This window comes from Astyanax mexicanus, chromosome 10, assembly GCF_023375975.1.
Source record: "Astyanax mexicanus isolate ESR-SI-001 chromosome 10, AstMex3_surface, whole genome shotgun sequence".
Lineage (NCBI taxonomy): Eukaryota > Metazoa > Chordata > Actinopteri > Characiformes > Acestrorhamphidae > Astyanax > Astyanax mexicanus.
In genome coordinates this window covers 46,967,125-46,982,171 of record NC_064417.1, presented here as the reverse complement: position 1 = coordinate 46,982,171, position 15,047 = coordinate 46,967,125, and the positions used below count along the sequence as shown (strand labels likewise).

General features: G+C 37.2%; 2 protein-coding genes across 3 annotated transcripts in view; one reads left to right on the top strand and one right to left on the bottom strand.

The window, feature by feature from the left end:
* The window catches only part of LOC103040173 (transmembrane 9 superfamily member 2), a 28,714-nt gene extending 19,357 nt beyond the window's left edge, over nt 1-9,357 (bottom strand). For both annotated transcript variants that reach the window (XM_007237510.4, XM_007237511.4), the window contains exons 1-8: nt 9,087-9,357; nt 8,243-8,310; nt 7,113-7,206; nt 4,369-4,496; nt 4,139-4,268; nt 3,859-3,986; nt 1,663-1,774; nt 1,472-1,551 (exon numbers count right to left, since the gene is read on the bottom strand). In XM_007237510.4, the coding sequence (XP_007237572.3) occupies nt 1,472-1,551; nt 1,663-1,774; nt 3,859-3,986; nt 4,139-4,268; nt 4,369-4,496; nt 7,113-7,206; nt 8,243-8,310; nt 9,087-9,212 (866 nt within the window). In that variant the 5' untranslated portion in view covers nt 9,213-9,357. The remainder of the gene's footprint in view (nt 1-1,471; nt 1,552-1,662; nt 1,775-3,858; nt 3,987-4,138; nt 4,269-4,368; nt 4,497-7,112; nt 7,207-8,242; nt 8,311-9,086) is intronic.
* A 2,967-nt stretch (nt 9,358-12,324) lies between these two features.
* LOC125804769 (histone acetyltransferase KAT6B-like) lies at nt 12,325-14,102 on the top strand. The gene is made up of 2 exons (XM_049484213.1): nt 12,325-13,538; nt 13,823-14,102. Exons 1-2 carry the CDS (start codon nt 12,411-12,413, stop codon nt 14,063-14,065), a joined length of 1,371 nt encoding a protein of 456 aa, XP_049340170.1. The 5' UTR covers nt 12,325-12,410; the 3' UTR covers nt 14,066-14,102.
* The last annotated feature ends 945 nt before the right edge of the window (nt 14,103-15,047 follow it).

Genomic DNA, 15,047 nt, shown 5'->3' with positions numbered 1-15,047 from the left:
TTTGGACACACTTCTTCTCGTTTAATGCGTTTTCTTTCTTTTAATGATTATTTGACATTGTAAATGTAGTACTGAATGTGTTAAAGCTTAACAACAAACCAGAATTTGTTTTGTATTTTAGATTCTTCTAAGTATCACATTTATCTTTGAGGACAGATCCACTCTTGGTATTTTAATCTCAGTGTCTTCATGAGGTAGTGTCACCTTAATAGTTTTCTCAGCATCTTGAAGGAAGGAGTTCCTGGAGGTGCTGAACAATAGTTGCTGCTTTTACTTCATGCTGTGAAATTCCAGCTCATCTCAAATCCCCATCTTAGTTGATCAGGTTTACTACATAATTTTAAATGCGTCCCTTAATCGTTTTAATGTCTTTAATATTAATCTACAATACAAAAAAAATAAATTACATGTGTCCAAACATTTGACTGGTACTGTATATCACCAGGTCTGCCATGTCCCCCAGCAGCACAGCAAAAAAAAGCTGAATACATAAACGACTGGTTGCCATGTAATGAGCAGATTTGCATATTCTGTCCTGCAGAGCATTCAGATTTCATTCTGAATAACTGGGGGAATATTTGACAACCGAGATAAATGCATGTGGATAAAAAGCTTAACAGGCTACAATCCATATACTAGACACATGAAGTGAGGGATTCAGGTGTAAATGGGGTCTTAACATTACTCTATACATGTAATTTAATCTATACCAGGGATTCTTAATGAAGTCCCTGAAATAGTGAGGCATGCGTGGGGGGGTCAAGCTGCAATGCTAATTAAGGGTTTTTCTTCGTAATATGTGCAGAGAATCAGATCCAGGTATTTAAAGCAGCAGAAAAGACTGCAAACCCCTGATTTAGACATAAAAATAACTGCCAAATAATTTAATAATCGTTTTGTTTTGGTCTATGGTGAGTCGGGAGCGCTGTCCCTGATCACCCCTCCTTTCTAGTACATTTATTTCTCCCTTACTTTTAGCGAGTTTTCCATTCCACCTTAAATGTAGCGCCAGAACGCTACATTTAACGTAAAAGAAAATCAATTAGCAAATAAAAAATGTAACAATACTTTTAAAGCTTTTCTGATTTTCTCATTGCAAGTGTTTGAGAGTCACAGCCAAGTGTATACTTACATTCCATACACTGTTGTGTTATTAAATAATGATAACGAAATGTATAATCTCAGATAAATTAAACACTTAATATAAACACTAATATTTTGAATAGTGGTAGGTTGTGTGTTCCTTCGTATAGTTAAAGCATTAGTTCTCTAAACTTTTTCATATCTGAACGATAGCTGGGCAAATATATGAAACATATATGAAATACATTATATTAATACAAATATTTCCTTTTTATCCTATTAAAAGTTGAATGAAAAAATAAATAAAAAGAATCGACAGGTGAATTAGTTAATAAAATAACAGTTAGTTGCAACCCTACTGAGAAACAACAAAGGCAGCTCTTCTCACCTAAACCACTGGATGTTTGTATGGGGCATGGAAACCAAGATATAATCCCATCTTGAAGCCCACTTGATCTGATCTGTGGCCTGGAAAAAAAAGACCTTTAAATTACCTCCCAAAATACAAGAGTGTCAGACTGCCACAAACTCAGATTAGCAAAGTCTGCATGTGTTAATATTTCTAAACATTATACTCACTTCAAACTTGACTGAATAAGAGTAGGTCAGCTCCAGGTTACCACTGAACTGCCCTGGTATCTCCATGGGTGGTCCTTCACACGACTGGCTGTTTTCCTCACTGTGTTTAATACTGGAAAAAAACATTACACCATCAATCTCTAACAAAACCTATTCCTGAGTCGCAGTAGTGTTAATTTAATACATTTAATACACTGAAATAGAACAAATTAACGTACTGGTATTAATTAAATAATAACAGCAAAGTATTTAAGTATAGAACAACTATAAAACAAGTATAATACAACTATTTATTTACTACAATAAAATAATTTGTAATGTGTATATTATACACTACCGTTTACACTAAAGTTTGGGGTCACTCAAACAATTTTGTGTTTTCCATGAAAAGTCACACTTATTCACCACCATATGTTGTGAAATGAATAGAAAATAGAGTCAAGACATTGACAAGGTTAGAAATAATGATTTGTATTTGAAATAACATTGTTTTTACATCAAACTTTGCTTTCATCAAAGAATCCTCCATTTGCAGCAATTACAGCATTGCACACCTTTGGCATTCTAGCTGTTAATTTGTTGAGGTAAGCTGGAGAAATTGCACCCCACGCTTCTAGAAGCAGCTCCCACAAGTTGGATTGGTTGGATGGGCACTTCTGGCGTACCATACGGTCAAGCTGCTCCCACAACAGCTCAATGGGGTTCAGATCTGGTGACTGCGCTGGCCACTCCATTACCAATAGAATACCAGCTGCCTGCTTCTGCTGTAAATAGTTCTTGCACAATTTGGAGGTGTGTTTAGGGTCATTGTCCTGTTGTAGGACGAAATTGGCTCTGATCAGGCGCTGTCCACTGGGTATGGCATGGCGTTGCAAAATGGAGTGATAGCCTTCCTTATTCAGAATCCCTTTTACCCTGTACAAATCTCCCACCTTACCAGCACCAAAGCAACCCCAGACCATCACATTACCTCCACCATGCTTAACAGATGGCGTCAGGCATTCTTCCAGCATCTTTTCATTTGTTCTGCGTCTCACAAACGTTCTTCTTTGTGATCCAAACACCTCAAACTTGGATTCATCCGTCCACAACACTTTTTTCCAGTCTTCCTCTGTCCAATGTCTGTGTTCTTTTGCCCATCTTAATCTTTTTCTTTTATTAGCCAGTCTCAGATATGGCTTTTTCTTTGCCACTCTGCCCTGAAGCCCAAAATCCCACAGCCGCCTCTTCACTGTAGATGTTGACACTGGTGTTTTGCGGGTACTATGAAGATGCCAGTTGGGGACCTGTGAGGCGTCTGTTTCTCAAACTAGAGACTCTAATGTACTTATCTTCTTGCTTAGTTGTGCAACGCGGCCTCCCACTTCTTTTTCTACTCTGGTTAGAGCCTGTTTGTGCTGTCCTCTGAAGGGAGTAGTACACACCGTTGTAGGAAATCTTCAATTTCTTAGCAATTTCTCACATGGAATAGCCTTCATTTCTAAGAACAAGAATAGACTGTCGAGTTTCAGATGAAAGTTATCTTTTTCTGGCCATTTTGAGCGTTTAATTGACCCCACAAATGTGATGCTCCAGAAACTCAATCTGCTCAAAGGAAGGTCAGTTTTGTAGCTTCTGTAATGAGCTAGACTGTTTTCAGGTGTGTGAACATGATTGCACAAGGGTTTTCTAATCATCAATTAGCCTTCTGAGCCAATGAGCAAACACATTGTACCAATAGAACACTGGAGTGATAGTTGCTGGAAATGGGCCTCTATACACCTATGTAGATATTGCACCAAAACCAGACATTTGCAGCTAGAATAGTCATTTACCACATTAGCAATGTACAGAGTGTATTTGTTTAAAGTTATGACTAGTTTAAAGTTATCTTCATTGAAAAGTACAATGCTTTTCCTTCAAAAATAAGGACGTTTCAATGTGACCCCAAACTTTTGAACGGTAGTGTATGTACATATGTATATTAATAAAATGGATACAAATCTTATATCTGCTCCTATTTTCTTTATTTTTTTCCCTAACAAAAATGTGGCATTTTTCTGGGAAAACCTATTAAAACTGTTTTTCAAATTATAGGGAGAACGGGCTCCATGCAATTAAGCTCAGGCCCTTATTATGAAGCAGAACTAAACATGGTTTTATTTTTCCCCAGCAGGTAAACTTATTGTCATCCTAGAAAAAAAGAATACAGCTTACCTCTTGGGATCCAGTCGAGCACCGACCAGCCGAGCACCTTTCCAGCTCTCATTTTCTCCACTGTGGTACGTTATGGTGATATCCACGTGGTTGAAGACGTAGAAAGTGTTTTTCTTGTTGAACTCAGACTTTACAAAAGGTAGAAAAGAAGAAAATTAGACAGCACGATTAACTTGCACTCAATCTGAATGCTGATTATCACCACCAGACCTTTTCTTTCCCTTTACTTTCTTTAGGCTCCACAAAGAGCAGTTAAAGAGTGATGGAAAGGCCTACTCACATTAATGACGCAGGCATCTTTAGGCCGCCCTTCTGAGGTTACTAGGCAACCGATTGGAAAGCCGGGGTTGCAGTATTTCTGACCATCCTCCACATCATAGCACCACGTTACAGGCATGTTGTCAACAATCCTGCAGATATGGCAGGATTATACTACAGCACTCAGCAGAGCTTTCTGTCTTAAGAAGCAAATGGTTTTCTCATAAGAAACAAAACAACAGATCCACTCACCAGTGATGCTGGTAATTCAGCTGCATGCCTCTCTTTAGAAACTCCAAATTGGTCTTATCCTCCACCTTAGACGTGTCGTACGATTTAGTGCACACTTTTTGGCAAGGCTGATCTTTCCTAAATTTAAACTGAAAGAGAGCAGCAACAAAATGCTAAAGATTTAGAAAACATATGCACTAATAAAGGCAAGAAAATATACAAATATTTTAGAGCAGTTCTAATGCATCATCTTAACAAATGATTAGTTTATCATTGTGCAATTTCTTGTGTGCGTCTATAACCACAGCAAAAAAAAAAAAAAAAAAATCACAGCAGCATTCAGCAACACAACCAAGAGCATTGCAAAGTGGGTAAATTTCCGCAACGTAATCAACAACGCTCAATTGACATAACTAGAGTAGAGGCATGGAAAGGTAAAGTGAGGCAGAGTGAGGCAGAGTGAGGCATAGATGAGGTAGAGTGTCACAGAGCTAGGAAGAGCGAGGCAGAATGTTGCAAATCGAGGTAGAGCATCGTACAGAAAGGCACAGGAAAGAAAAGTGAGGCAGAGCAGAGTGGAGCAGAGTAGAGTTTAGTACAAAGACAGAGTGTAGTAGAGATACGCAGAGTGTAGTAGAGCGAGGCAGAGACAGGCATAGTGATGTAGAGTACAGTAGAGTGAGGTACAATAATGCAGAGTGAAATAGAGTCAGGCAGAGTAAGGCAGAGAAATGTAGAGGGCGGTAGAGTAAGAGTGAGGTAGAGTCAGACAGTCTGGTAGAACAATGCAGAGGGAGGCAAAGTGAGGCAGAAACAGGTAGAGAATGGTATAGAGAGGAAGAGCAACGCAGAGTAAGGCAGAGAAAGGTAAAACCGAGGTACACATACAACAAACTATCTTGATTTACCATGTTTCACACTGATTTTGCAATATTTAACAGCATCATTATGCATTACATTTTCTGCCATATCGTACACAAGCTGCGCTCAGCAAAAAAAAGTAATCCACGCAACTACCACTCAGAAAACAGGTTCTCCCTAGGGTTGCAAGTAATAATTATTTTGGTAGTTGGTTATTTTTCCAATTAGTCGATTAGTCAATGCTCAGTCACTGAGAATAGGAAATGTTTTAATATTTAGTGATGAAATATGTAATCTGTTGTGAGCTGAGTGTGAACTGAGTGACTGCGATTCTGAAATATATGCCATTCAAGTCATTCATTTAAAACTAAACACATTAAACACAAACAAATATCTGCCGAGGAAATGGAACTGCAGTTTCTCAGTTATACAGTTATTTGAGACATCCTCACTGAGCAAACCTACATTGAGCTTAAGGTCACTGGCAACTAGACACCACTGCAGCATAGCAGCTTTATGCACAGTTCCAACAGTTTATTCAACTGATGCTACTGCCCACTTTTGGTTTTATGGAGAACACTGGGCCTTATTCATCAATTCTTACTTAAGAATTTTCTTAAACTTGTTAAACTTAAGAAAAGTCAGAAAGTCTACACCAGCTCTGATGTTAACCGATCCCTTTTCCTTGTAAATTAAAATAAATGCCAAATTGAAAAAAGTAGTGAATGTCATAAACTTCACAAAACTGAGTAAGTGGATTTTATGAAGAAATGTCCTATTAACAGTTGTTAAATATGATTTAATATTTATAATATAAATGTGTGTGTCCACAGAATGTTCACGATTAAAACGGTTTTTTTTCTGTTACAACTCTGAAGATTACAAAAATATTACAGATATATACTATATGTCTAAATACTTGTAAACATGCCTATTAAATTTATTCTAATGCACTGAGCTGTGGAGCAGTAAAGAGACCTGGGTTCTCTGAAATAATGATGCTCCATATAATGCTTTAGGATTTGATTGGATGGGATGGGGGGTTGGGGATGGGGACGGGGATAAGGTGGGGTGGTCATCAACCAAAAGCCTGACTTTTCTAAAGCTCTTGTTGCTGAACACAATTAAATCCTCACTGAACAGCAATTCTAATTACAATCTAAGAGAAAGCCCACAATAAACATTAGAGAAAGTTACACCAACATAATCAGTATTAACTTCTTTCAATATAATTGATATAAAAGGAAATAACAAATTAGGAGGAATCCCAATACTTTTGTTTATATAGTCTAACTATATAGTTTATATAGTATATAGTTACACTATATAGTATTTAGTATAATATAGTATATATATATATAGTACATCTGTATCCAACTGTATCTATCTAAAGCATCTTGAAACATTCTTAATACTAATTTAAAAAGAAATGCTGTTTAGGAGTGATTGCTATGCTATGCATTGTTCATATTATTTTATCATCATCATCATATAAGTGGCATAATATTGTTTTAAAATAACAATAATATTGTGTATCACAATAAATTCTGGCACAATGGATCAATCAAAGCAATTAGCTATCATGATATGCTTAGTTAGAATTTAAATGTGCAGCCAGCCAGGCTGTCAGCTGATCATATCAGGTCTCTCTGGTGCACATCTCACAAAGCAGGTTCTTCCAGTTCAGTCAGTCGAGCCAGTTCAGTAAGAGCAGAACTGATGGACATTCCTGCTAAATAGTCCTCACCTCTGGAGTTCAGTTATTTGTGAAATCCACACCCTTGCCACAACCCCAACCCCCAGTCTACAGACGGTTAAAAGACAATCTCATCTTAACTGTGTCGCCCATTAGCTTACAGCGCTCCCGGCTGAAACTGGCTTCCATCAGCAAAACATCATCCTACCTTGTAAGGTGACGTCTCAATTCTCTCTCCGAACAACACCTGTCCAAGGTTCTCTGAGGGCCTCTTCTCTTCATTATCTTTGCAAAAATCAAACCTGGAATAAAAAAAATAATAATAATGTTTCACTTATTAACTTATTAGCACCAGTCAGGGAAGTTAGTATATATTAAAGGACACGTACTCAGCATTCTTTATCCCCTTGTAATGCTTGTGTTGGCCATCATTAACCATTTTTTCCTCTGTTTATTCCAGGAATGCATCAAATATTCGACAACTAAAATTATTGGACAGGGCACTTTTGGTGTTTGGCAGAGTGTGTAAAAAAAGACTGAATAATTTGTACTAAAGATTATTCTGCTTTGTTAGTAGGTCTGGGGATGTTCACTGCATAATAAAACAACTTCTAAATGAACATGTTGGGTATTACTCCTTTCGCCCAATGTTTCAGGCAAATCGTTGCACTGAGAGATAAAAGATAAACCTTTTAACAAAAGAATGATGCTGTCAATCATCAAGCCCATTTCACCTTTGCAGTAGTGTTGTAAATGAGAAGCCTTGACCAACAGCAGTCAAGTTTGCAACACTTCCTATACCTGCCCAGTCACCAGATTTATTGCCAATCAGACATTTATAGGATCATCTGGTATGCCAGCTCCAACAACCTACGTGTGCACACCCTTGGTATTTTAATCTCAGTGTCTTCATGAGGAAGAATCACCTGGAATAGTTTTCTCAGTGTCTTGAAGAAGTTCCTGGAGGTGCTCATCAATAGTTACTGCTTTTCCTTCATGCTGTGAAGCTCCAGCTCATTTTTTACCATTTACTACATAATTGCATATGTGTTCCCTTAATTGTTCTGGTGTCTTTATATATTAACCTACAAATGTAGACAATAAATCAAAGAAATAAAATAATGTTGAATGAAATTAACTGGTACTGTATATATATATATATATATATATATATATATATATATATATATATATATATATATATATATATATATATATATATATATATGAGTCTATATGGTTATGTGGGTATGTTCCATACTGTGGTGTCTTCAACATTAAAACCATCTATTATTAAAATCAAACTACTGTTATTATAAAACGCTCAGGGATACTTACATATCATACTCATAAGGCAGAACTGATTCCACAGAGTCCAGTCTGTTTACAAACAGCTGGATCTCATCCTGTAAAAGAAATAATGCACTGGTTTAAGGCTGTCACTTTCACCAAGATCTAAAAAATGAGACTGACTGGTGTCTCTTTATTTTAACCCAAGTGTTACTCTGGCCTCCATACATATCAACCAGCCAGCTCAGTGATAGAACTCCTGCATCCGGACTGCGAGGTAATGGATCTCAGAGATATGAGTCTGGACGGGACTAAAATTACCAGACGATCACAGGATTCAGCAAAAAACAGTAGGCAATTCAGCGTGTCAGAGGACGTCTGAATATAACACAGCCATGGTCGTTCTGGGCGGGAATAAAATCACAGAGGGCCCCCATAAAAGATAAAATTACATCAGGACCCCTTGAGTAACTAATCCTGTCTGTATAGGGCTATAGTCACCCAGACCCGGAACTGAACTCCACATGATGTATTCCACATGATGTGGTAGTTCACTGCCAGGGGGTGGTGTTATCCACTGCGCCATACCAACCACATATCCATTGTTAATATAATGAGATATTCTAGACTATGATTATTATATTAGCTAGCTTTAGTTAGCTTCCTAGCTAGCGATATTTAGTTGCCAAGATGATACACACAGACACACCAGAAACAAGGTAGCAAGCAAGCTAGCTAACCTAGCAAGCTAGCTAACTAGCCCAGATAACTACACAGAGCAGATGCTGCTGTTAAAAATGTGATCCTGCTAGCCAGCCCTTTCTGAGTGTACAGTATTGTATTAAACAGTAAATTAAACTGAAAATAAAGATAAATAAATCCATTAAATCACCTGACAGTCCTCGCTTTTCTCCTCGCAAAAACTAACAGGAGCTAAACCCGGAAGATAGAATCCAGCGACTGAGATAAACACAAGCAAACTGCAGGTAAATCCAAACCATGACCTCAGAGTCTTCATTTTACTGCTATATTATTAATTCGTCAAATTATTTAAGATGTAGCTTCTCTGTTTAGCGCTGACACTGAGCCAAACAGAGGGTCAGGCAACTGTGCTGAGTTTTCAACTGCCTCTCTGAGCCTGTACTGAGTCTGATCAGGGCTGGTTTATGGAGAGATTGCCCAATATTGTTCCAATTTAAATGTAAAAAAATGAGGCTAACCGATAGAGGGAGCCCGCGAGTGAGCCTCGAATGAATGGGGGTGAATGGAGCTAAATGGCTAAAACTAAAAATAATAAATAGTGCCAAACTACTTATCTAAGATATTTCTTTAATTTAGCCAAGCATAATAAGGTGTTTAAACAAAACAGCAAAAACAACGCACGAAGACATTTCCGTTTTATTACAGCACACGTTTTTTGGACAACAGACTCGCTAGCATTACTGCTACTACTAAAACTGTGCACTGAGCGGGCTGATGCTGAAGAAAACCCCGGTGTAAAATGGATTTAAGGTGTAGTAAAACATGATAATCAATACGAACTTTTGTCCAATACCCCATCTCAGATTCCAAAATGTAACAGGTAATCCTTATAGTCGATGCTCCTAACAATCGTACAAAATTATTGATAGGGGCATAGAGTTGCCAATGGAAAGATGTGGCTATTTTTTTACACAATTAGTAAGCCTGTTTGGAGCATCAAATTAAAGTGCTGTATTCTGGAATGGTGGAAAATAATAGGTGGGCTATTCTACAAAAGTATGATAAACATGTTTCTGGAGAGCTGTGAGTCAGTGATTTCCCACAGTGTGAAATCGTGTAATTTCTGACCGTGTGTCCCTGATCAGTCATGTAGTGTGAACAGCACAACCAGGCTTAATATAACAGCACAACCAGTTGTGTAGTGTGAACAGCACAACGACTGACACTCAAAAGGTCATGTAGTGTAAAACTGGCTTAGGTAACAGAACTTGTGTAGATAAGAGGACTAGTTGAAGAAGAATTCCATATCGACACTGTCAAGCAAAAACCTTTAATCTCCAAAATAGCAACAGAAGAAGGAAAAATTAACTTAACTTTTAGTGGAAGTCGATGTAAAATAGAGCTCTATCAATACATACATTAGCGGAATATGCGTGTGGGGCCTCCCGCACTGAATGAGGAAGGGGAATTCTGCCAAAGTCGCTTGTCTTGTTTGCACAGACAATTCTAGTCAGACTTAATCAATACCAGCCCACACGACTTCATAAATCACTCAAACTATACTAATCCGCCTTGCCACAAGATAACACCTCACAACTCACACAAAGGTGAACAATTTACATACACCTATCCCATGACTTCTGGCATATCAGTATATATCTATTCTGTAAAACATTTTTGTGCTCTAAAACATCCATTCATGCCTTTAAATTCCAAACACATTTAATTTCATCTTGCGAATACTGCTATATGTTGATAATAAATACCCAAGCATGGCTGTTTAAACATGTCATTCTGTGTCTATTGTTGTGTCGAAATTAAAGAACCTGCAAAATGTTGTTGTTTACTGTACTTCAATAAACTCTTGTTTTTCAATGTTGGATTACAGAATTATTTTTTAAAACTTTTTTTTAATATAATGAATGTAAGAGCCAAATAAGAGTTATTTATTTGAAGAATAATTTAGTTCAAAATGTTAAAATATGTAGAACATTGTTTATTAGGCATTTATAATGATTGTATTTTCTAAAATGCATAATTCACTAATGTAAAAATTTTAAAGAACATTTCTGCTATTTTATTGGCTTCCATGTTTCTGCTCAGTTCGTTTCTCCGCTGGAGGTCAGCTGTGATCTGAGAGCTCTGAGCTCCAGCTCTAAGTCCAGTAGTGAGATGTTCCTGCGGGGGACACAGCAGGCTGGAGGGAGGCTCCACACACCGGGGTTCATCATCTGTGAAGGAGCTCGCAGCTGCTCCAGACTGCTGCTGTGATCAGCAGGAAATCTCTGAGAAAATGAAAGCAAGTAATACAGACAGACCTTCCACCATATACAACAGGGGTTTATATGAAATTCAGTGATGGAAGGGTTTTAAAATTAAAGAAAGATGTAAAATTAAATGATGTTTTTTTTCTTCTGAAATCTCTGTGATAGAAAATGCAGCAATAGATGGGAAGCTTATCACACATACATATGGTTTAAATGTTGTATATAAAAATATTTTAAGTATACATGAATTATTCACAACATTAAATATTTTACTGACAGATAGGCACTTTTAATAAAGTTATGAAAATCTTAGGAACTCTTTAGAGGCATCATGCCTAAGTAATGCTTGATTCACACTACACGTTTTTGGTTCAGAACCTGTGTTCACGATAAGGTTAAGTTATAACTAGCTAACCTTGACAAAACACCACTATGAAATGTTTATGGTGATTAGTGTAAAACACTAAGGCTATTATTTTTGTGTTTTATGGCTTTCACTTAGACCACATTGGGTAATGTTGTTTAATGTTGTTGACCTGTGATTCTCCGTGTTGCTTCCAAGCTGGGAAGCTAAAAATGCACTCCATTTGCAATACGTTTCCTTGATAACTTGATAACACAGCAAGCATTCACCATTTCATCGTATTGTACATTACAACTTTACGACCACTGTTTTAGTTAGCTGAGAATAGCATTGCTTTTGTTTTATCTAAATGTTATTTTAAGTAAAAATTGAACTGTTGTCATATGTGAAGTAAAGTAAAACGTGTTACAGCAGTAGTGAGGAATCCAGCAAAGTTTGTTGTGTAGTTTTTATTATCTACTAAACAGTTAAAAGAGCTGAATCTTTTTTTAACTATTCAAACTGTTTTTATTACTATTTTAATATTATAAACTACAACTGATTTACACTCTTAATTTTAAAAGATTTAAAGCTTTAAATAATAATAATTTTTTTTCAAATATCTAAAAAAATCTCAACAAAATCTATATATAAAAAATAATAATAGGAAAGTTTTAACTGTTGGTGGACAATTTTAATCAGGTTTTCGATATATGTTTTTTATGTTTCAATTGTGTGGTTATTGTCAACACTGCGACCGTTCATGTCAGTGACGTCACAATTCTATTCGTCATTCCCTGTGAATCGAAGTTCGAACGTGCGAATGTTGGGACTCGTGGTATAAAAGCGCGAGAAGGTCGCAGCAAACTTCAGTCTTCGCAGCGATCTAGTGAGAGCGGACACGATGAGCCTTTTCCGAGCGATACTAACAGCGGCCGGAGCTGCAGCTGCGACCGCGGTGATTACCGGATCATATTTCTACCTGTTCCGATCCAGCGCTCAGAAGCAGGAGACGACCGAGGAGATCGCGGTCACTCCTGTGGAAGAAGACCGCCAGACGGTGGAGGAGAGGCAGGCTGAAGCTGAGCTTACAGTGGATTCTGACCTATGTGAGACAAAATCGTTGATGGAAGAGGGAGAAGTTTACAGCCCCCAAGAAGAAGGTCAGGTCCCTGCCATTATTGAGGATGGACCAGAAGCTTCCGGACTGCTACAGGACACTGTCCTAGCAAAGAAGGTTGAAGCTGAGGTGATAAAAGAGCCAGACCTCTGTGAAGAAGAGACAGAAGAGGGAGAAGTGTACAGCCCTCAAGAAGAAGGTCAGGCCCCTGCCATTATTGAGGATGCACCAGAAGCTCCAGGACTGCTACAGGACACTGTCCTAGCAGAGGAGGTTGAAGCTGAGGTGATAATGGAGCCAGACCTCTGTGAGGAAAAGACAGAAAAGGGAGAAGTGTACAGCCCTCAAGAAGAAGATCAGGCCCCTGCCATTATTGAGGATGGACCAGAAGCTCCAGGACTGCTACAGGACACTGTCCTAGCAGAGGAGGTTGAAGCTGAGGTGATAATGGAGCCAGACCTCTGTGAGGAAGAGACAGAAAAGGGAGAAGTGTACAGCCCTCAAGAAGAAGATCAGGCCCCTGCCATTATTGAGGATGGACCAGAAGCTCCAGGACTGCTGCAGGACACTGTCCTAGCAGAGAAGGTTGAAGCTGAGGTGATAAAAGAGCCAGACCTCTGTGAGGAAGAGACAGAAGAGGGTATAGTTTACAGCCCCCACGAGGAAGAGCAGGCCCCTCAGATTCTGGAGGATCAGCAGACTCTCACCAGTGTGGATCTGGCTAAGGACCCTCCATCTTCTTCAAGTGATGACGGACCCACGAAAAAACGTTTTCGGAGACGAGGAACACGAGGAAGGGGACGTAAAATCATATATAAGAATGAAGTTCAGGCCCCTGCCATTATTGAGGATGGGCCAGAAGCACCCGGACTGCTACAGGGCTCTGTCGTAGCAAAGAAGGTAGAGACTGAGGTAATTATGGATCCTGACCTCTGTGAGAAGATTCAATATTCAAAGAGTTTATTGTCATGTGCACAGTAAGAAACAAGTTTCCTCGCACAATGAAATTATTTCTTTGCTTCTCGCCAAGTATGCCGCATAAAGATAAAAGTAGAAACTATACAATAAGATAGAAATAAACTAACTAAACAGTAATATTAAATTGGTGTTAAATTTACATCCAGGATGGAAATATATACATGAAAACAGCAATGTGTTATGGATATTATTTACAAGTACATGTTATCTGTTATTAGGAGACGCAATCGGTGATGGAAGAGGGAGAAGTTAAGTCCCCCCAAGAGGAAGATCAGGCCCCTCAGATTCTGGAGGAGCCTCTTACCGATGTGGATCTGTCTAAGGACCCTCCATCTTCTTTAAGTGATGACGGACCCACGAAAAAACGGTTCCGGAGACGAGGAACACGAGGAAGGGGACGTAAAATCATATATAAGAAGGACATTGGAGAGGAGAGGAGCCAGAGAGAGACAACACAGTGATGGAGATCCATAGAGAGATTTTTCTCAAAATAAAGAGAAAGATTGGACGAACATTTATTTAAGTGATTCAATGTGTTGTTTTTTGTTGAAACTGGAAATAATAAGATGAAATAATGAAAATATCATACAACAGCATAACACTGCAATTATTGCTATTATTAAGAATAAATATGCAGACATTAAAATTAGAAAATAAACACCAACAATATAACTATCCTAAATAAATAAAACAAAAATAAGATAAAAACAAATAAATAAATAAAGGTTGTTTTTAAAACAGCAAAAAAGCAACGTTCCAGCTCATTCACATTGATCGGCTCTTTTTTCTGAATAAATAAATTAATATAAATAAAAAATAGAAATTTATGTGACTGGTGAAATAAAATTTGTCCTCCACTATTAAATTTGTTCTTAAGTTCTGGTTTATGCATATAAATTGGTATGTACACTTTATAGTTTATTAGTAATCTGTTTTTTTCACATATCGAACGTTCCGTTTTTGTTACAGCACTAAGAAAATGATTTAAAATGTAATAAGATCACTAGCCAAAATAAATAATAATAAAAAAGAAATAATAATAATAATAATAATAATAATAATAATAATAATAATAATGGTGATAACATATATTTTACAATATATTAGTAATTTGTTCTAAAGTTCTGGTTTATGCATGTTAATTGGTTCTAAAATGCAGCTTTTCAAAATAATATTTTATGTACACTTTATAATTTATTAGTAATCTGTTTTTTCACATATGGACAATTCCGTTTTTGTTACAGCACTAAGACAATGATTTACAATGTGATAAGATCATTAACTAACAACGACAATACAAATAATAATAATAATAATAATAATTATTATTATTATTATTATTATTATTATTATTATTATTATTATTATTATTATTATTATTATTATTATTATAACGATAATTAATAGCTATTTTATAATGTATTAGTAATTAGTAAAGTTCTG